General features: G+C 43.3%; 2 protein-coding genes and 1 long non-coding RNA gene across 3 annotated transcripts in view; 2 read left to right on the top strand and 1 right to left on the bottom strand.

Annotated features, from left to right (window-relative positions):
• Positions 1-22,417, top strand: part of DNAJC18 (DnaJ heat shock protein family (Hsp40) member C18) — a 57,823-nt gene that overhangs the window by 28,153 nt on the left and 7,253 nt on the right. The window contains exons 7-8 of the mRNA XM_073356025.1: positions 2,471-2,643; positions 18,075-22,378. Of these exons, the coding sequence (XP_073212126.1) occupies positions 2,471-2,643; positions 18,075-18,199 (298 nt within the window). The 3' untranslated portion in view covers positions 18,200-22,378. The remainder of the gene's footprint in view (positions 1-2,470; positions 2,644-18,074; positions 22,379-22,417) is intronic.
• LOC140915763 (uncharacterized) lies at positions 10,597-13,115 on the top strand. Its single transcript, XM_073356024.1, has 2 exons — positions 10,597-11,471; positions 12,060-13,115. Exons 1-2 carry the CDS (start codon positions 10,883-10,885, stop codon positions 12,596-12,598), a joined length of 1,128 nt encoding a protein of 375 aa, XP_073212125.1. The 5' UTR covers positions 10,597-10,882; the 3' UTR covers positions 12,599-13,115.
• LOC140915766 (uncharacterized) overlaps positions 16,812-22,417 on the bottom strand; it is a 62,221-nt gene continuing 56,615 nt past the window's right edge. The window contains exon 3 of the long non-coding RNA XR_012160277.1: positions 16,812-17,505. This is a non-coding gene — a long non-coding RNA (uncharacterized lncRNA). The remainder of the gene's footprint in view (positions 17,506-22,417) is intronic.

The following is a 22,417-nucleotide window of genomic DNA, read 5'->3' as shown; positions in this document are numbered from 1 at the left end:
CAGGCTACAAATACAGTAAAATATTATTGATTCCAGATAGCAGTGCAGTCACACAGCAGTCTACTCCTACAGCTGCTTGCCAGATATCTCTGCAATGACTATGCAGGATCACCCATCTTCAGTTTTTAAAACATAAAAGCATGAAATTTAGTGCTCACACCATACTTTTTAAAACCTTCTTTTCATCCCAATACCTTCCTGGCTTAGTGCAAGGCTCCAACAACAACAACGACAACAAAAAACAAACGTCTTAAGCCCTTGACATAAAACATATTGTGCTTTCATTTGAAAAATGTGACAGAAAAACTTGAACTTCAGTTGCTGTTTGACAAGATAACAAAAGTGAAGATCTAATGATAAAATAACTGGGGGTGGAGGAAAGAAAAAAACGTGAGGCTGTGCATTTGCATTGCCATCCATTTCTTGGCAAGCTCCAAGTGAGGGGCCAGCAGTCTGGCGTTCGTCACAAAAGGGAACACATATTGATTAAAGCACGTTTTAGGGGCTAGTGAGGTAGGAGTACGAATCCAGTCACTGCACTGCTGGAACAGAGGCAGTGGTGAGATTGAGGGACTCCTTCAGAGAGAGATCACAAGAACATCACATGAATACGTGAATCCTGTGCCACAAGGCGACTGTCAGGCTTCTTGTGGGTTGTATCTGCTCCCACCTCCTTAGCAGAGACAGCTTTCCCCGTCAGCTCAGCAGGAACAGGCAGGATAAGGTTTCACCACCCCTCCTGTTGTGGGCGGCTTGCTACCTATCCTGCTGCCTGTGGGGTGGAGTTTCCAGACTTTTCAGTGAACTTCTGGGGGTTTTGCTGCCTGCCTTTCCCAGCACTTGCTCCCTTGTACCCCTTCAACGGGACAGATGCCTGGCAGACAGGCTGTTCAGCATGCAGGAAGGTACCCACCCCACAGGCTTTGCCAGCAGCAGATGGCTCTTGCTCCAAGATACTGGCAAGCCCGATGGTTGGGAGCCCAGGCGGATGAGCTTTAGTCCTTAGTCTCTCCCCAGTGCAATGCAGAAGGACAATGATGCCAAGGAGGAGCTGCTGTGGGAGAGCTTTGCTTTCTGCCTCTGCCTGCCCTCAGCTACATGCTTCCTTTATCTTCAGCTGGGGCTGAGGCGCTTCATGGGGGAAGGAGGAAATTGCCCCTCCTAAATGGCACCCCTATTGGGGGTAGAGTAATTGGAACTCGCTGAGGTTGGACTCGCATTCTGTCCTTTTCCATGGGGCATTTGTTTTTCAAGCTGCCCCAAAATTCTTATCACTGTTACTACAAGATGTCAGCCTGCATGTCTGGCAGACAGCAAGAGACTCCCCCACTGAGTCTTTTGAGTTGTGTCAATCCCAAGTGAAACCCCCCTGGCTGCTCCCAGAATAGGCAGTCCTTCCTGTTGCCTCCGTGCCCTTTGATCCAAGAGAGTCACACTTCAGTCCTGCACATATGCTCTGCCTCTAAACCTTATCTTTAGGAATTAAACTCTACAAACTTCATTGTTCTTAATGCAGAGAATAAAAACCCCAGACCTTAAGAGAGGAAGGAAAGAGGGTTTTTAATAAACCAAGAAGGAAGGGACAAACTGAACTGTGGAAGGAGGGAGAGGCATGTCAGATGGAGTGTGACCCTCCCTTCTTGGCTGCTTTCTCCTCATCCAGGGCAACAATTCTAAAGATGCAAAGAGAGGAGCCAAGGAGATTAGAAAGAAGAATATGGTTTAAACCAGCGGAGGAGACAGAGAGGCTAGCTCCACACAGCTCTCCTGACTGCAGGGCAGTTTCAAAACATTTGAAGAAAGTGGAACCAGGATCACCCCTTATTCAGAATTCCACATTCTATAATTTGCCCTGGGGTACCTAAAATGTGAGGCAGTGGAAATCTACGTGGAATGGGCTATATGACTACAGTCATATTGCACCCTAAGATATTTGGCCCTGTGCCCTAAATGCACCCTGAAGACTGCTGTCCTTTCAAGTTTGTCCAGTCATTTCCCACTGATGTTGACAGGAGGCTGCTGGAAAGTGCAGGCAAACAAACAAAGTTGTGTTTGGGCCTTTTTGTCTTGGAAGTGACTTGACCAAGTTACCAAGAACTCCCCAGAAAAATGCAGTCTCATTAATGCATACTGTACTTGAGTTTGGGCAGTGTCAGTTCTGAGGTTGCTCCTTTTAGATTCCATTTTTCATGTTAAATCTCTTTAGATAGTGTGTCTTCATTGTGTTTTTCTAGCCAGTCACGTTTCATCAGCTATATTAGGAAGGTGTAAGGTTGATTATGGAGCAGGGAGAAGTGTAATTTCTTTAGTGAATGATTGAGGGCGCTGTAGTTCTGCAATAGCTGCTGTGAAGAAGTTACAAGGATTTCCTGCTGGGAATATTGGAATGAACGAGCACTTCTCTCTCCTTGCCTTTTTTTAACATTCCTTGATATTTCTGAACACATTTGTCTCTATGCTTTTTTCACAGGTCCATAGGCCATACCATTCCTAGAGAAACACAAAACCTGCAGGTGCCTTATTATGTTGATAAAAACTTCGAAAATAGTTATAAAGGAGCAGAACTTCAAGAGCTAGAGAAAACCGTTGAAAAGGATTATATAGACTATATCCAGACCAGCTGCTGGAAGGAGAAACAACAAAGTAAGTAATCTTTGGTGTTTATAAGTGTATAGGTACACATCACATAAAAGCCAGAGCGTGGCTTTGCTTGAGCAGGTATTTCTATTATAAGCCCTAGCTTATGGAAATATATAACTTCCTAAACCATTGGTTCTCAACTTGCGGCCCAATCAGAACAGAGCTGTGGCCCATGTGACATCCTCAGGGCCATACAGGTAGTATATATATGGTGTGGATGCGGCCCACATAACACGTAGAGAGCTGCATATGCTACCCACGGTGGTAAATGTTTAGAACAGTGGTTCTCAGCCTAAATTACCCTTGCACTGTTTTTTGTCACACCTGCTCTCTTTTGTCACCTGGTGAATTTGTTGTTGAAAGCTTGACACAGTTCTCTTTGGCTGATTTTAAGAGATGAGTCTGAAGTGTTTTTCACCAGTGGACTTTTTTTTTTTTTCAGGTGCTTTCTTTTACACTTGAATAACTCAGGATAGCAATGTTTTAAACATGAAATCCACCACATTTATTCATCCAATCTTTGACAGATTCAGAAAATTTTTGAAAATGGCATTCACATACCATGTTACTTTGTATCACATTTTAAAAAGAGAGAGGCAGAAAGCATGTGCTTATTTGAATGTGCCACCTCTATTTGAGTCTGAGGTCATGTTTTTTACCATAGTCAAGCATTTATTTTACTTTAAGAAAATGCAATGCAAAAAGTGACAATCCAATAAAATGTTGAGACTTTAAAATGCACAAAAAAGTTAGGAAATTCAAAATTATTATTCTCACATCAACCTTAACTTGGTTACATGGCACATATATATTAAGGCATAAACTTTAACACCATATAGTACTGATATCTGAATTGATGTGCATAGAACAAAGATGCAGTCCTTGTCCCTTTCTTACATTTTAACAAAATATACACACACAAGGGGACCAAGTTATATGTGGAATCACAAGTTTGAATTTCCATAATTGAAATAACTAGACAAAGTGCATAGTATACTGAAAAAAAGAGAGAAACATTTATCATCATAAGTGTTTTAGTAATAGTAAGTTAAACCACTTTCACATAGAAGTTTTTCTTTTTAAGTTAATAGTATCCCTATAAATGTCAACCTGAATATGTTTTAACAAACTTTTTGCTTTTGATTGATCTCCTATTATGTCCAGCAATCAGGTCAATATGGCACAAACATTGTAGAGCACATGCCTTGTCCAAACAATATTTGCTGTATCAACAAAGAGGCAACAATAATGTTGCCAACTCTGGTAATCTTCTCACAAGTTTCATAATATTTGGTGTTTTAAAAAGCCCCAGCTCCTGGATTCAGGTGATTTATGTGAGACTCTCAGCTTTCCTTAAAAAACAAACAAAAACCTAGCCATTTTGACTGCAGAGAAAATCTTGAAGGCCCAAAAACCAGAAATCAAGTTAAAAGAACCCAAGAGGCATGTAAGTTTGTTTTTTGTTTTTGTTTCTCAAATATCATGATTTTTAAGCTGCTACTCATGATTTTGAGAGGCCCAACTCATGATTTTTGGGTACTTGTGGACACAATACCAGCCTGTAGATACAACATGGCTGTCTATGAACTTGAATACAATGATAATGGAGTCTCATGTCAATGTCTACGTACAAGGATTCAGCAAACACTGTAGGTGAACACGTATATGTGAGGCAGACCAATACAGGAACCACAAACATGGTTACATATGAGACACACAGGATTATCCAATACCATTGCTTTTATTCCTTGCTTAGTGCTATTCTTGTTTTTCACATAAGGTGTTAATGGGCCTTGCTTCAAAGCATATAACAGCGACATGACAAATCTGCTGCCACCTTGCTCTGTTGTGGGCTCTTCCTTCCCAGTTGCTCAGGTCAACCTGATATGCTTTCAGCTTTGACTTCAGTGTGTCTTTATATAATTTATACTGACCACCAGGAGAACAGATGTCTTGCTTTATCTGACCCTAAAACAGAGGTTCTCAAACTGTGGTCTGCGGACCACCAGTGGTCCACAAGCTCCATTCAGGTGGTCCTCAGATAGTTCCCTCTAAGGTGCGCGCCTGGGCAGTCGCGCATGAGAAAATGAAGGCCCACCCACCTAATTAGTGGAGCTGCGCAGGCGTGGCTCCACTAATTAGGTGCCTGGACCCTGAGAAGATGCACATGTAAGGTGAGGTGGTGGCCTTGAGGGAAATAGGGGTAAGGGGCAGTGGTGAGAAAGAAGTTGAGGGGTGAGAAGAAGAGGTGTGGGGAATTTGGGACATGCAGGGCTGCGTCGGCCAGAGAAAGAGGCAATTTTCCCCAGCTCCAGGGCTGCGGCTGCTGGGGAGAGACCCCCTCTCCTTCCCAGCCCCAGCTCGGGGGCTGCTGCAGTGGGGGAGAGAGGGCACATCTATTGCATTAGAAAGGTAAGACTACTGATATTAACATATGAGTTGTGTGCTTTAATTTGTAGAACAAATTGGTACAAACAACATTTGAAAAGATCATTAAGTGGTCTGCCGAGACCCTCAGCAATTTTCAAGTGGTCTGCGAAAAAAAAAGTTTGATTACCCCTGCCCTAAAATATGGCCTTGGGTATTCTCAAGTTGGACATACGAATGAGATGCCCAGATTAAGGCAGCTGAGTTTTTATGAGCGTGCTTTGAATGCCAGACATCCAACAACAATTAAAGATTTCAATATTGGGAATCCTGTCCAACCACTTGATCCTGCGAATAGACCAAAGACAGCATGTATGGAACTGAACAAGTGACCTAATGTGGCAGCACTATATTGTCATGTCCCTCAATCATATAGAAGCATTGTAAGCATGACTGCTTGATAGACTTTTAGCTTTGTGTTTATTTTGACATTCCTATTGTTCTATAGGTGGTGTGACAGCATTCCAAATGCAGTGCTGGCCTTGGTTATACAGTGGGTAATTTCATTATCAAATGTGGCATTCTGTGAAATCATACACCTAAGGTAGCAAAACTTCTCCATGGACTTGAGAGGAGCATTGTTGATCCTAACAATTGGGTAGACCTCCACATGTCCCAGAACAAATTGGTATGGTATGTCAGTTTTCTTTAGGCTGATGGTGAAATCAAAATGATTGCATGAGCAAAGTGATCAGATATAAGTTGAATGTTGTCAACCGAGGGAGCATCAGCAATTAAAAGGTCTTTAAAAAGTAAATCTGCCACTTTTGTGTGAGCACAGAAGCATTGCAGGTTGAACAACTTCCCATCTGCATGGAACTGGATAAATACTCCTGTCAATGTCATGAAATGCATCCATAAGCATAGCCAAAAAAGAATGGAAAAGAATATGGGCACCAGCATGCAACCTTCTTTGGTGGCATTGGTGAGCAGAAAGGGGTCCGATATCATATTTTCAATATGACCTGTTCAAGAATTTTCCCAGCAACAGAGTAGGGAAATGCCACAGTCATCATCACAATTTGCCCTATCATTTTTATGTTTATAGAGGTAGGTAGATGAGGTTGGCAGCCTTGAGAGTCTGTGGCACCAACTCTTGCTCCCAGATAATATGGAAGAGCCATTTGAGGTGCTTTGCATAGTGATAGCCACCCTGTTGGAATGTCATCTGGTCCAGGTGCTTTCCCTTGTGACATCTCCTGTGGCTGTGGTGGTCTCATGTAAAGTGGGGGTTATTGCTAGTTTTTTCTTTTAAGAAGCATTGTGTAAGAGCATTAATTACTTCCTAAGAAATGTTGGGAAGGGTGATTAAGAAGCAAACTGAAATATTCTGTCCATCACTCAAGAATTTTTTTTTTTTTCCGACTAAGGGTGAATTGCAGTGCAGTTTGCATACAGGGCTTATCTTGTTGCACATGGTGCCATATATAACGTGAACACCAGCAAAAAAAGCTTTTGGTGTCTTTGCAGTCTGCTACCAGTTGTAACTCTGCAGTTTTATTTTCTCATCACTGTTTTTGTTATTTGCCGAATTCTGGTCTGAACCATTGTTTTTGTTTGGTGGTATGCAGCTTTTCTAGCTGCTGAATCCTTGTCCTCTATGTAGGCTTGATGGGTAGCATGCAGTGAGTTCAAGAGCTGACATACTTTGGGGTCCTTCTCAACAAATCAGTCCTGATATTTCCTTTTAATGAAGCAGAGAACTTTAGCAGCCATGTTATATATTGTGTCCCCAGAATGTTTCCAGACTGCCTCAATGTCCACTGAGGCTTCTGTAACTGAGGGAAATGCTCCCATGAGTTTCTGTTGGAATTCAGACTGTTTGTCACGGTTTTCCAGGCTTGAAATACTGATATTCTTCGCTGGCTTGAGTTGCTATCAGTGTTGCTGAGAACACTACAGAGGAACATTTGACTTCTCATGAGTCTATGGGCTGACTAGAAGTCGGCGCCTCTCATGATGCAAGTGAGCCTGACATGGCAGAGATTTCTTCACCATATAGTAACATAATCATGTGCCAGTGTTTTGAACAAGGATGCATTCAGGTCATATACTTGTGGGCCTGTTGAAACGTTGTTGGTGATGATTAGGTTGTATTCAGTGCATTTGGAAAGTAGTAGCAAACCATTAGGTCGTCATGGAGTTGGCAATGCGAACTCTCTACATTCCCCATGATTCATAGTTTTGGGCCATTTTAATGACAGGCATGATTGGAACCATCAGTTTATTATTCTGTGGGACCAAACTGACAACGTTATCAAGGGTTTGATAGAAGTCCTCCGTATCCTCATCTGGGTAGATCATTGTTTGGTGCCTATACACTGATGACAGTAGCATGACTGTTAGCAAGCCAGTGCAAAGGAGCATAAATGTGTCATTAACACCCTCCAGCAGTGACTCAAATCTGCAGGCAATCAAAGTCTGGATGGCAAATCCCACCCAGTGCATCGGCATTCATCCTCAGATTTGCCAATCCAGTAAAAAGTGTAACTAGCGCTCGCTGGTGAGTTGCAGCTAGAAGAAGTAAGTCTTGTCTCATTGAGCCCAGCAACATCTGTATTGTACTGCACCAATACTTTGCCAAATACAGTGGTCCTATGCTCAGGTCCATCACCTCTGTTGAGGAGCATGTGAATATTCCAAGTTGCAAACGTTGTTTGTCTTCCTTATATTTTGACTGCAGAAAAGCTGGGTGACCAGTCATGTGGGACACTAACAGGTTTGGGTGGAGCAAGCATTTTTTAGGGTCCTTTCTCCATCCCACTCCCCCTTTGAAACGAGCAGCACTGTTCCTAGATAGGGCTGCTCTGACACTTGAGAAGGATACAAACGTGGCATCCAGCTATGACTAATGGCCATCATTCCCATTCAACCTGTGTGCAGGATTGTGACTAAGGACTTCCAACAGCATCCTCTGCCTGTCCCTGTTGCCATGCCCCCTCACTACAGGTCTTGGATTAAGAGATTGCAGAGTCACTATTGCCTTGTTGAATCACCTGCACTGTGATTGGGTTCTAGAGGGAAAGGTGTGTGCAGTTCCCGTCCCACTCTCCTGTCCATGCAAGCCATGTGCTGTTCTGGTACAGAAATTGCAACGAGTAAGCGCAACAAACATGGATGCAGGTTTACATTTTGAGTTCTTTCTCCTAGTGAATGTCCTTGGCCCCTTGTGAGTCTTCCACCTTTCCAGAGTTACTTTTGGAAGGGCAATCACATGTCTCTCTAGGTTGCTATTGGCTGTTGGCTTATTTGATGGTGGCCTACCATTTCCTGGTCCACTATTGACTTTAGGCATCTATGGCATTTGATAAGGCATTGCAAATTATTTCAGTTGTATACTTGAATACAGGTTTGGGTCTTTTCCTTTTACATAAAAAGATTTGATAAAATGACTTGGTGCTGGTGAAATGTGCCAGATGAAGAGCCCTGTGCTGAAGACCGAAAGCCCTGTGCACAGAATGGGCTACACCAGAGGTTGTGGCAGTGCAAGCTTCCACAGTCTGCTCCAGTCTTGTGCTTCGGGGTAGGGGAACACGTCAGTCTGCATGCACCTTTCAGTCCTTTGTCTCAGTTGAATCTATATTGAGTCCCTAGCTGTGTCCAATCCTGTCTGTCTGTCTGTCTCTGGACAGGAAATGGTACTTTTGGTTTCACAGCATAGGGTGGAAGAAATGTCTAGTTTAGTCTGCTTAGCTTGTGCTGATGATCCTGGGATTATCATTTCTCATACTCTTAAGATTTAGAGCCATTGCACCATGCAATTTCTTGTTTAACCAGCACCCTGAGACCTTCAAGTTTTTAAACGAAGAAGAACAGTATCTTCCTTACGTGAACATTCTTCTTCAGCGAATAATTGTTTTATAGAATTTGTGCTGTCAAATACTTCAGTTGGCTTCAGGATACTTACATTAAGCACATAGCTGATCTCCTTCATGTAGTTCTACAAAGGTCTCCAGAGCCAAGGAATGCAAAGCTGGAAATGGTTGCAATCACTTTGGAGGCCAGGAGTAGAATTCAAAATGACCATCACAAATTAGAGAAGTGGTTTGAAATCAACAAGATGAAATTTAATAAAGACAAATGCAAAGTACTAAGCTTATGAAGGAAAAATCAAAGGCATAGCTACAAAATGGTGAATAACTAGCTGGTGGCAGTATGGATTAGAAGGATTTGGAGGTTATAGTGAATTGAATATGAATCAACAAAGGGATGCAGTTGCAAAAAAGGCTAGTATTCTAGGATTTATTAACACAAGTGTCATATGTAAGACATGGGAGATAATTATCCCACTCTGCACAGCACTGGTGAGGCTTCAGCTGGAGTACTGTGTCCAATTTTGGACTTTAGGAAAAATGTGGATAAATTGGAGGGAGTCCAGAGGAGAGCCACAAAGGTGATAAAAGGTTTAGAAAACCTCACCCATGAGGAAAGGTTAAAACCACTTGGTATGTTTAGTCTTGAGAAAAGAAGACTGGGGGGCTGGGAGGGAAGCACCTGATAAGTCTTCAAATATGTTAAGCGCTGTTTAAAAAGAGGACGGTGATCTGTTGTTCTGCGTGTCCACTGAAGATAGGACAAGAAGTAGTGGACTTAATCGGCAACAAGGCAGATATAGGTTAGATATTAGGAAAAACTTTTATTGTAAGGATGGTAAAGCTCTGGAATAGGCTTCCAAGGAAATTGTGGAATCCCCATCATTGGGAGGTTTTTAAGAACAGATTGGACAAACACTTGTCAAGGATGGTTTAGGTATACTTTGTCCTGCTGAGGGGGTGGACTCAATGACCTTTTGCAGTCCCTTTTAACCCTACATTTCTAAAATTACATGCCCCAGAGTTTGCAAGTCTAAAAGGGTCTGAGAGTTAGAGGGAGGAGAAGATCCAAGTTCATAAATGCAAATAATCTTCCACTCATTTTACATTTGTACATTAGCTTTCAGCCCAAAGCACATCTTAAGGTGAGGTGGGGAGGGGAAGCCAGCCAGTGGATAGTACACTGCACAATCATGGGGAGAAGGAATATGCCTGTTGCTGACATGGAATGTGCTAGTGTAAACAAGGCTTCAGACTCTAGTAGGGCTGTATGTATTATGAGATGGCAATGGTTGCTCCATATTTAAGGTTAATAGATTGTAAGGCCAGAGGGGACCAATGTAATCATCTAGTCCAACCTCCTGCATGATGAGGGCCATAGGACTTCCCTGAATTAATTCCTGCTTCAAGTCCAATATGCTCTAGTTCAACTACAGCTATCTTTTACAAAAAACCTCTCACCTTGATTTTAACATTGCCAGTGATGGAGAATCCACCACAACCCTTGTTAAGTTGTTCCAGTGGTTAAGTATTCTCACTGTCAAAAATGTGTGCCTTATTTCTAGTCTGAATGTGCCCCTCTTCAAGTCCCAGCCGTTGGATCTTGTTGTACCTTTGCCTGCTAGATTGAAGAGCCATTGATTGTAAGCCCTGGTCTACACTAGGACTTTAGGTCGAATTTAGCAGCGTTAAATCGATGTAAACCTGCACCCGTCCACACAATGAAGCCCTTTATTTCGACTTAAAGGGCTCTTAAAATCGATTTCCTTACTCCACCCCTGACAAGTGGATTAGCGCTTAAATCGACGTTGCCGGCTCGAATTTGGGGTACTGTGGACACAATTCGATGGTATTGGCCTCTGGGAGCTATCCCAGAGTGCTCCATTATGACCGCTCTGGACAGCACTCTCAACTCAGATGCACTGGCCAGGTAGACAGGAAAAGAACCGCGAACTTTTGAATCTCATTTCCTGTTTGGCCAGCGTGGCAAGCTGCAGGTGACCATGCAGAGCTCATCAGCACAGGTGACCATGATGGAGTCCCAGAATCGCAAAAGAGCTCCAGCATGGACCGAACGGGAGGTACGGGATCTGATCGCTGTTTGGGGAGAGGAATCCGTGCTATCAGAACTCCGTTCCAGTTTTCGAAATGCCAAAACCTTTGTCAAAATCTCCCAGGGCATGAAGGACAGAGGCCATAACAGGGACCCGAAGCAGTGCCGCGTGAAACTGAAGGAGCTGAGGCAAGCCTACCAGAAAACCAGAGAGGCGAACAGCCGCTCTGAGTCAGAGCCCCAAACATGCCGCTTCTATGATGAGCTGCATGCCATTTTAGGGGGTTCAGCCACCACTACCCCAGCCGTGTTGTTTGACTCCTTCAATGGAGATGGAGGCAATACAGAAGCAGGTTTTGGGGACGAAGAAGATGAGGAGGAGGAGGAGGAGGAGGTTGTAGATAGCTCACAGCAAGCAAGCGGAGAAACCGGTTTTCCCGACAGCCAGGAACTGTTTCTCACCCTAGACCTGGAGCCAGTACCCCCCGAACCCACCCAAGGCTGCCTCCTGGACCCAGCAGGCGGAGAAGGGACCTCTGGTGAGTGTACCTTTTAAAATACTATACATGGTTTAAAAGCAAGCATGTGAAAGGATTACTTTGCCCTGGCATTTGCGGTTCTCCTAGATGTAGTCCTAAAGCCTTTGCAAAAGGTTTCTGGGGAGGGCAGCCTTATTGCGTCCTTCATGGTAGGACACTTTACCACTCCAGGCCAGTAACACGTACTCGGGAATCATTGTAGAACGAAGCATTGCAGTGTATGTTTGCTGGCATTCAAACAACATCCGTTCTTTATCTCTCTGTGTTATCCTCAGGAGAGTGAGATATAATTCATGGTCACCTGGTTGAAATAGAGTGCTTTTCTTCAGGGGACACTCAGAGGAGCCCATTCCTGCTGGGCTGTTTGCCTGTGACTAAACAGAAATGTTCCCCGCTGTTAGCCACAGGGAGGGGGGAAGGTTGAGGAGGTAGTCACGCGGTGGGAGGAGGCAAAATGCGACCTTGTAACGAAAGCACATGTGCTATGTATGTAATGTTAACAGCAAGGTTTACCCTGAAAGAGTGTAGCCACTGTTTTATAAAATGTGTCTTTTTAAATACCGCTGTCCCTTTTTTTTTCTCCACCAGCTGCATGTGTTTCAATGATCACAGGATCTTCTCCTTCCCAGAGGCTAGTGAAGCTTAGAAAGAAAAAAAAACGCACTTGCGATGAAATGTTCTCCGAGCTCATGCTGTCCTCCCACACTGACAGAGCACAGACAAATGCGTGGAGGCAAATAATGTCAGAGTGCAGGAAAGCACAAAATGACCGGGAGGAGAGGTGGCGGGCTGAAGAGAGTAAGTGGCGGGCTGAAGAGAGTAAGTGGCGGGCTGAAGACAGGGCTGAAGCTCAAATGTGGCGGCAGCGTGATGAGAGGAGGCAGGCTTCAATGCTGAGGCTGCTGCAGGACCAAACCAGTATGCTCCAGTGTATGGTTGACCTGCAGCAAAGGCAGCTGGAGCACAGACTGCCACTGCAGCCCCTCTGTAACCAACCGCCCTCCTCCCCAAGTTCCATAGCCTCCACACCCAGACGCCCAAGAACGCGGTGGGGGGGCCTCCGGCCAACCAGCCACTCCACCACAGAGGATTACCCCAAAAAAAGGCTGTCATTCAATAAATTTTAAAGTTGTAAACTTTTAAAATGCTGTGCTTAAAGTGCTGTGTGGCATTTTCCTTCCCTCCTCCACCACCCCTCCTGGGTTACCTTGGTAGTCATCCCCCTATTTGTGTGATGAATGAATAAAGAATGCATGAATGTGAAGCAACAATGACTTTATTGCCTCTGCAAGCGGTGATTGAAGGGAGGAGGGGCGGGTGGTTAGCTTACAGGGAAGTAGAGTGAACCAAAGGGCGGGGGGTATCATCAAGGAGAAACAAACAGAACTTTCACACCGTAGCCTGGCCAGTCATGAAACTGGTTTTCAAAGCTTCTCTGATGCGTACCGCGCCCTCCTGTGCTCTTCTAACCGCCCTGGTGTCTGGCTGCGCGTAACCAGCAGCCAGGCGATTTGCCTCAACCTCCCACCCCGCCATAAACGTCTCCCCCTTACTCTATCAGATATTGTGGAGCACACAGCAAGCAGTAATAACAGTGGGAATATTGGTTTCGCTGAGGTCTAAGCGAGTCAGTAAACTGCGCCAGCGCACCTTTAAACGTCCAAATGCACATTCTACCACCATTCTGCACTTGCTCAGCCTGTAGTTGAACAGCTCCTGACTACTGTCCAGGCTGCCTGTGTACGGCTTCATGAGCCATGGCATTAAGGGGTAGGCTGGGTCCCCAAGGATACATATAGGCATTTCAACATCCCCAACAGTTATTTTCTGGTCTGGGAATAAAGTCCCTTCCTGCAGCTTTTGAAACAGACCAGAGTTCCTGAAGATGCGAGCATCATGCACCTTTCCCGGCCATCCCACGTTGATGTTGGTGAAACGTCCCTTGTGATCCACCAGAGCTTGCAGCACTATCAAAAAGTACCCCTTGCGGTTTATGTACTCGGCGGCTTGGTGCTCCGGTGCCAAGATAGGGATATGGGTTCCGTCTATAGCCCCACCACAGTTACGGAATCCCATTGCAGCAAAGCCATCCACTATGACCTGCACATTTCCCAGGGTCACTACCCTTGATATCAGCAGATCTTTGATTGCGTGGGCTACTTGCATCACAGCAGCCCCCACAGTAGATTTGCCCACTCCAAATTGATTCCCAACTGACCGGTAGCTGTCTGGCGTTGCAAGCTTCCACAGGGCTATCGCCACTCGCTTCTCAACTGTGAGGGCTGCTCTCATCTTGGTATTCATGCGCCTCAGGGCAGGGGAAAGCAAGTCACAAAGTTCCATGAAAGTGCCCTTATGCATGCGAAAGTTTTGCAGCCACTGGGAATCGTCCCAGACCTGCAACACTATGCGGTCCCACCAGTCTGTGCTTGTTTCCCGAGCCCAGAATCGGCGTTCCACAGCACAAACCTGCCCCATTAGCACCATGATGCATGCATTGGCAGGACCCATGCTTTGAGAGAAATCTGTGTCCATGTCCTGATCACTCACGTGACCGCGCTGACGTCGCCTCCTCGCCCGGTATCGCTTTGCCAGGTTCTGGTGCTGCATATACTGCTGGATAATGCGTGTGGTGTTTAATGTGCTCCTAATTGCCAAAGTGAGCTGAGCGGCCTCCATGCTTGCCTTGGTATGGCGTCCGCACAGAAAAAAGACGCGAAACGATTGTCTTCCCTTGCTTTCACGGAGGGAGGGAGGGAACGGGGGCCTGACGATATGTACCCAGAACCACCCGCGACAATGTTTTAGCCCCATCAGAGTGCTCCATTGTGACTGCTCTGGACAGCACTCTCAGATGCCCGATTGCTTCACAGTTTGGGTTGCTGCTACTGTGTAGCAATGCCGTACCGCGTCTGCCAGCACCCAGGAGACATAGGGTGACGGTTACCTGAGCAGCCTCCATGCTTGCCTTGGTATGGCGTCCGCACAGAAAAAAGGCGCGGAACGATTGTCTGCTGTTGCTCTGACGGAGGGAGGGGCGACTGACGACACGGCTTACAGGGTTGGCTTCAGGGAGCTAAAATCAACAAAGGGGGTGCCTGTACATCAAGGAGTATTTCAGGCAGGACTTCACGGAGGGCTCCAATAAGAAATGGTGCACCTAAGTTATCGTTCTTATTGGAACAAGGAGGTTAGCCTGGCCTCTGATTGATACATGGCTAGATTTACCTCGCTGCACCTTCTCTGTGAGTGACTGCAGTGTGACCTAGAGGAATGAGTCCCCTAGACAGGGGAGGAGGCAAATGAGTACAAAACAAATCTGGTCTATTTCTTGTTTTGACCCACTCCATCTATCTTTTACATCTTTGGCTGGCAGCAGACGGTGCAGAAGGACTGCATGCCATCCACATCTCATGGCTGCTCGGCAGAAGATGGTACAGTACGACTGCTAGCCATCCTCATCTCTTGCCTGCCTGGCAGAAGATGGTACAGTACGACTGCTAGCATTTCTTATCGACTGCCCGCTCACCATAAGACGGTTCAATAGGACTGACTGCAGGACTAAAGAGAATGACCTGGTCAAGTCACTCCAAATTTAGTCCCTGCACCCATGTCTGCCCAGGCGCTCCCAGCCGACGTGGCCAGGAGCACCTCGGACACGACGAGGACGACTACCAGTCGTATTGCACCGTCTGCTGCCAGAAGGCAATGGGTTGCTGCTACTGTGCAGCAAAGCCGTACCGCGTCTGCCAGCACCCAGGAGACATAGGGTGACGGTTACCTGAGCGGGCTCCATGCTTGCCGTGGTATGGCGTCTGCACAGGTAACTCAGGAAAAAAGGCGCGAAATGATTGTCTGCCCTTGCTTTCACGGAGGGAGGGAGGGAACGGGGGCCTGACGATATGTACCCAGAACCACCCGCGACAATGTTTTAGCCCCATCAGGCATTGGGATCTCAACCCAGAATTCCAATGGGCAGCGGAGACTGCGGGAACTGTGGGATAGCTACCCACAGTGCAACGCTCCGGAAGTCGACTCTAGCCTCGGTACTGTGGAAGCGCTCCGCCGAGTTAATGCACTTAATGCACTTAGAGCATTTTCTGTGGGGGGACACACACTCGAATATATAAAACCGATTTCTAAAAAACCGACTTCTATAAATTCGACCTTATTCCGTAGTATAGACATACCCTAAAATTTCTTTTCCCCATATAAGTATTCATAGACTGTCATCAAGTCACTCCAAAACCTTCTCTTTGATAACATATGGTTGTAATAGGAGCCAGATCCTCAGCTAGTGTAAATGGTTGAGATCCATTGACTTCAATGCAGATTTATAGCAGTTGAGGATCTAGGACCTCTCTAAAATCCACAAATTTAAGAGAGATGTTTCCTAGGACCATTGTGCCCAGCAAAGGAAAACATTACAATTTTGCCATTCTGTTAACTAAAGAGCAAAAACATATGCTCCCATAATTAGCCATGGTATACGTTAGAAACACATCTGCAACTATATTTACAGTGTTTGAGATTAGCAGTTGACTGAGGACACCACAGTAATTAAAAACCGTTTAAGAATGATTATCATCTGGTCCGGTGAGCCAGTAATGAGTACAGCTGAGACTGTGCTAACTTTAGACAGCCAAGTTTGTAAAAATAAACTGTTTGAATGCAAAACACAGTCATGGAGAAAAGTTCTCTGGAGACCTTTAATTAGCTGTTTTGTAACTTTGGTCCATTAATTCCTTTCTGTTCAGATGTTTAGCCTCATTTGGGCCATGCATTTTGTTAAATGAGTACTTATTGATAGTAGGTAGGTTGTTTTATTTACTGGAGTTTACTTTGTTGCTGATGGATATAGATATATACAATTTTGCAAAGTTAAAACTACAGAAACAATGGATATTGTATTGTCTTTGATCTGACCATTGAAAAGGTTTCTGTCTGCTGTCTGTCTGCCTCATTAATGGAGACTACAAAGTAGTCATTCAACAGCCTGCTAGTCCACTAAAGCACATTGTCGGCCAGTCACTTTTTTGGTGCCTCTTATTTATTTTAAAAGATTTGATTGCCAGCTGCAGGCAGTGTTTCTCCTCTTGTGGCTTAGTATTGCACAATAGCCTGGGTGTGCTGTGGCTTTTTGTCCTTTAAAACACCTGATATAGGCTGAAGGAAGGATACCAGATTTGGATGGACCGTTAGTCTGTTGTGGTAGAGCAATTTCTGTGTAAGACTGAAGTTAACAAAATTCAGGACCCAAGAACACCAAATAAAGACAACTGAAAATAGAGGGTTAAAATATGACATTGAAACAACATATTTGATGAATACCATATTACATTATTTTCCTTTATAAATTTTTAACTGGATATTAAAAAATACAGGTATAAGGACAAATCAGCATAAAGAATCAGATAAAGTATAGGAGATTTACATGATGAAATTCATACCAGCAAAGGTGTAAACATCCCACAGTAAGAAGTTTGACCCCCATGAGAGAACTTGTAACAAAGAGACTTCATTTCAATAAGCTTTCATTTTAAAACTAGTTGACTGAGAGTCCCGCTGTGCTGAGACCAGCCTAGTCTTGGCTGACATCTGAAAACATGTTCTTATACAAGTGCCTGCTCCAAATCCATGTGTGTCTGTCAGGTGCATGCTGTACTCAGTGGATGGTATTTTAGTGTTCGGGAATGGAGGAATGGGTTCCTGATTCAAAATAAAAATCCTTGATGCTTGTCAGTGTATAGAGTCATTCAATAAATAAAAGAACAAAGTCCTACAGTCACTACTCAATCAAAACTTCCATAGATTTCATGGGACAGAGTAGCGACTACAAGATTTGTCCCATTGTGAGGTTCTTTCCATACTGAATCAGCCTGTTGGCTGTGATATCTGACAGCTGTGTGAAGTTCTTCAAACAAATTGAATGACATCAGGTAGCTTGTGCATAAGGAAACTTTTCTGACCTGTTCAGAAATCCGTGTCTGCCATTCTCCATAGGTACATGTAACTGTTTTCAATTGGTAATTTCCTTAAGGAAAAAATTATATTAGTGAGCAAATCAGAAAGACTAAAAATAATTTTTCAGTGAATGGAATTAGGCAGTTTAGGATTTAGGCAGTGTAGTTGCTCCCTTATTCATTTCCCTTCCCCCCCCCCCCCCCCAATGTTCCTCCGTGCCCCCAAGAGGTGCACGCCCCACAGTTTGGGCACTACTGCACTATGTTGTTTGTTTACATTTTGTATTTTTCTTTGTGGACAATGAAAATAGACAATCAGTTTCATTTTTGATGTCTACTCAGTTTCATTTTCTGGTTCTCATACACTAGCACAAGGCTGCAGTGTTTGGATTACAAACACTGCAGGAGATGGTTTATTTCATACAGTTAAAATTTTAAATAATGATGGAAATATTTGTTTTTACTTTCCTAAATGCCTAGCCCAATTTGGGCTGACAACGTCTCCGTAAAGATAACTGCTAAAAAGTTATAGGATTTTATTAATCTTATAAAAATGTATTGAGGAAAATGAAGCATTAAACATGATTATACACATCAGGCTCAGTAGCTTTGTTCTAATGTTATCTTTTTCATCTTTCAGAATCTGAATTGTCGAATTTGGCCAGATTATACAGAGATGAGCGATTAAAACAGAAAGCGGAGTCACTGAAACTTGAGCACTGTGAAAAGCTCTCCAATCTTATTGGACTTCACAAGGGGGGCTGAGTAGGCCAGACAAATCCTGGGTTATTTATTGCTGTTTTAACTTGTTTCTATTTTCCTTTGTATTTATTAAAAAAAGAAAAGAAAAAGAGCCTAATGTAGAGTTTTAATAATTGGTAACTTTGTAATGTTCACCGAACTGGGCAACCCTGAGCCATAGACACAGTATTTGCTCTAATATACTGTATACTCTGGTTGGTTCCAAAAACCAATGGTATTCAATGTAAATTAACTCCCTAAAATGTAGCTTAGTTTGGCACCAGTCTTCATTTGATATAGTTTTTCTCCCACCCAAGCAACTTTGCTTCCCAGGAAAGTGTACATAATATCTCATATACCCTGTATTTTATTTGGACATAGACCACACTCAGTCATTCAGGCGATGTAGTTTTCAGTTATATGCTGGCATTCCCATATTCATCTGAAGCTGATGTCCTTGCATCCAAAATGGCTTGTGAAAAAAAATTGAGAGAGGGCATACTCCCTGCTCCATTCTACTTTCCAGTGCTTACCTCAGGTATTCATCAAAGCCTTGATTCAGCTAAGTACCTAAGTATGTACTTAGGTCTCATTGAAGTCAGTGAGATTTAAGCATGTGCTTAAAATTAAGCATGTGTTATGTGCTTTGCTGAATTTAGATCCAAACCTATACTATTCTTTTATAATTAGTGATGTAATTAACCCAGATTGCCAGTAGGAATTTGGAAATTGTTTATTTCTGTAATAGCATATTTCAGTTGCTAACATTCATTTCTGTGCATGTGGGATGCATTCCTGGAGTCCCTGCTTTTGCCACAATGTCTCATTTGAACTCACCCATTTATCCTTTTCTCTCACGTGGAAAACTTGCAATGATAACATTCATTGTGAAAATTACAGCTATTCTTTAGCTAAATTTGAAGGATGCCAGTGGATCTAATTAAGCAAAGGTGTATCCCATCTCTTTTGCAATGAGTGGGAGAAGCTTTCCCCCAACTAACTAAGAAAACAAGCTCAAACTTTGAGAGTTTCATTGTAATCAGAAACTTACAAGAGGTGATAATTTGTTAACTTTACAGTAGGAAAGGAATCTTAGGTGGATTCTTATGACTGCCAAGCCACTGGAGAAGAGGATGCAGCCAGATACATTGTTCTCGTGTATTCTATTCAGTGGCACAGTATTTTTATTTTTAAGCTTATTGTCTAGTTTGATTTTATCTCCAAGCCTTCTCTTTCTTCTTGCTCCAACAGAGATTCTCCAGGCAGTTTTTTGATACAGTTCTTATTTAACACATTCTTGCTTTGATGTGCAATTGTCATGCATGTTTCACTCTAGAGATTGAATTTTTTTCTTTGTAATACTAATTTATTACTCTCCTGTTTTATAATTCTCTTTTATAAAATCTGACATTTAATGGAAGGCAGAGGAAGAGATGTACTCATAAGTAAAGTCATGAGTGGTGTGGAGAAAGTGAATAAGGAAAAGTTGTTTACTTGTTCCCATAATATAAGAACTAGGGGCCACCAAATGAAATTAATGGGTAGCAGATTTAAAACAAATAAAAGGAAGTTCTTCTTCACTCAGTGCACAGTCAACCTGTGGAACTCCTTGCCTGAGGAGGTTGTGAAGGCTAGGACTATAACAGGGTTTAAAAGAGAACTGGATAAATTCATGAAAGTTAAGTCCATTAATGGCTATTAGCCAGGATAGGTAAGGAATGGTGTCCCTAGCCTCTGATTGTCAGAGGGTGAAGATGGATGGCAGGAGAGAGATCACTAGATCATTACCTGTTAGGTTCACTCCCTCTGGGGCACTTGGCATTGGCCACCGTCAGTAGACGGGATACTGGGCTGGATGGACCTTTGGTCTGACCCAGTATGGCCATTCTTATGCTCTTATGTTAAGAGAACAAAATGTTACTACAAATAATCAAGTTACTGGCTGTGTTCCTCTAGTGCAGGGCAGCTACTGTGTACTGCATTACCATTATAATCTAGTTTAACTGGCCTAAGAACTGTAAGGCTGATCCTCCAGTGGACTAGATCTGATGTAGAGGCTCTTATTCCACACAACCACCCTGCAGCCAATGTAGTTGGGAAAAGAGGGCATGGCCCAGATGCTTCTGCAACATTTCAATCCTCAGTTGCATTTTGGCCCCTTATAACTATTTCAGCCTGGTGTAAATTAGAGCATCCTTTCAGCTGCTCTAACAGTACAAAGAGACCAGCCTGCATGCAGCTGCAGGAGGATCAAGGCTGTCCAAAGGTGGGTTTTAAACCACTTATGCCTATACCCTTAATAGGACTCTGCAGCTTAGCTGCACCCCATGTTCTGGACTGTTGTATTTAATCTTTGACTTGACTTAACAGCAGAAGGGGTAGGCACTCATCATACTTTTCTTTTCTTTTTCTGTCTACAAATTTGTTGAACAGACTCTTCTAGAGGATGAAATTGCCTTTTTCCACGGACTAGGTACATTACTTGTAGTGATAGTGCAGGCTTCTCCATGTTCAACCCAGATCTTGTTAGTAATAGTGACTCTTGTAATGTGTTGACACCTCTCCACTAAGAACTAATCCAATACTCCACCCACTTTTAAACCTCACGATAGGTAGTGTAGGTAGCCACAATTTGCTTTTTTTTTTTTTTTTTTTTAAATCTAAGATATCACATACAAAATACTACCTGAGAATAACGTTAAGGTTGCAAAGTCATGGGCTCCAAAATTAAGAAATGGCAGAATTAAGGTTGCCCATGCAGCTTTAGTGCAGCCTCTGCGTACGTTATTTTGCAGTCTATAATTACATGATCACATACTTTTTTTTTTTTTTTTCCCCCACCGGACTGCTGCCTCGTTCAGTGTACAGGATGCAGTGCTGAGGAAAAATGAATCAGGGTTGCATAGAGACAGTTGTCTGTAAGACTGTTTATTGTAGAAATTGGAAGGTGCGTGGGGAATGAAATGGGATTGCAGTAAGAGAAAGGATAGTTTGATAGTTAAGGTAACTGAATTCCGCGCTTGAAAAGTTGGATTCTGTCCCTGCCTCTGCCATAAAGTTTTTGTGTGGTGCTGGGCAAGTCACTTAAGCCGAACTTTTTTCACAGGTGGCCACTAGTTTGTCATCTTGTGAGTGTCTGATTTGAGACACCTGGGGGCTGATTTGCAGAAGTGCTGAGCACTCACAACTGTAGATGAAGTCTGTGTTTTGAACATATAAAGTGTTATAAAATACGAAGTTTTCTGAAAAATCAGACTACAGGCACCTTGGACACTTTTTTGACAGGAATCTCTCTGCCTCAGCCCCCCCATATGTGAAATGGGAATAATACCCCCTTTTCTCTAAGGGTGTTGTGAAGATAGATTGATTGATGGTTGTGAAGCACTCAAATACTATAGTGATGAGTTCTATAGAAAACCCACAAAGAAATTAAATCTGTATTTGATGCAAGGCTTGGATGGCGTGCAGTAAAAATAAGGACGGACGCCACAGACTGCTCAATGAGGATAAAACAAAATATTGAGTAGCTGCTTATTCAGCGAGCAACATCCATCCTGTGCTCTGAATGAGGCAGGGATCCTGCAGGGGGAAAAAATAGTATGTCCTCATATAATTAAAGATTGTATCATCGTGCATGCTCACAAGGGTGCCAAATTAACATTTCACAGGCGACCTTAATTCTGCTGTTTTCCTAATCTGAGTGCTGTACTTGACTTTATATTAAAAAACTTTATAAACAGCATTGTATATGTAATTTGATATATGCCACAATAGATTTTATGTGAACAGCAGGTCAGTGTTTACACCGAGTTTAGTATCCTCCAGTTATTTCTAATTTACGCTCCCAGTACTATCAAAAATGTGGTAGGAAAACTGAATGCTATGAGCTGGTTAGACATATAACATGTACTGTATATAACTTGAATACCTACATAATATTTTGTATTTACAGTATATTTCACCTTTCATCCAACAATCTTAAAGTGTTTTATAGAGGCAGGACATGATCTACAAGAAGCACCATCATTTTAGGAGTCTTCTGTAGGACTCAAGAAGAGAACATGATTAAGTGGAAAACAAGACTGAAAAGTAAAGAGATGTTTTAAAAAACAGTAAGATGTTCTGTATTCAGAATCGTGGCCAATCATATCAGAGATTAAAATCCTTCTCCGAGACTACTTCAATGCCAGTATTCTAGGGAATGTGAGTAAAAACAATTAGCAACATAAAGTGTCTTGTTCT

The sequence above is a fragment of the Lepidochelys kempii genome, chromosome 8 (assembly GCF_965140265.1).
Source record: "Lepidochelys kempii isolate rLepKem1 chromosome 8, rLepKem1.hap2, whole genome shotgun sequence".
Classification (NCBI taxonomy): Eukaryota; Metazoa; Chordata; order Testudines; family Cheloniidae; genus Lepidochelys; species Lepidochelys kempii.
Note: the sequence above shows the minus strand (reverse complement) of the source record. Positions and strands in the feature narration are given on the sequence as shown.

Bases quoted from the DNA above. Each gene is read 5' to 3' on its own strand.
- LOC140915763 (XM_073356024.1), top strand. From the start codon at position 10,883: ATGCAGAGCTCATCAGCACAGGTGACCATGATGGAGTCCCAGAATCGC. The intron at 11,472-12,059 runs GTGAGTGTACCT...TTTCTCCACCAG, and splicing joins AGGCGGAGAAGGGACCTCTG to CTGCATGTGTTTCAATGATC.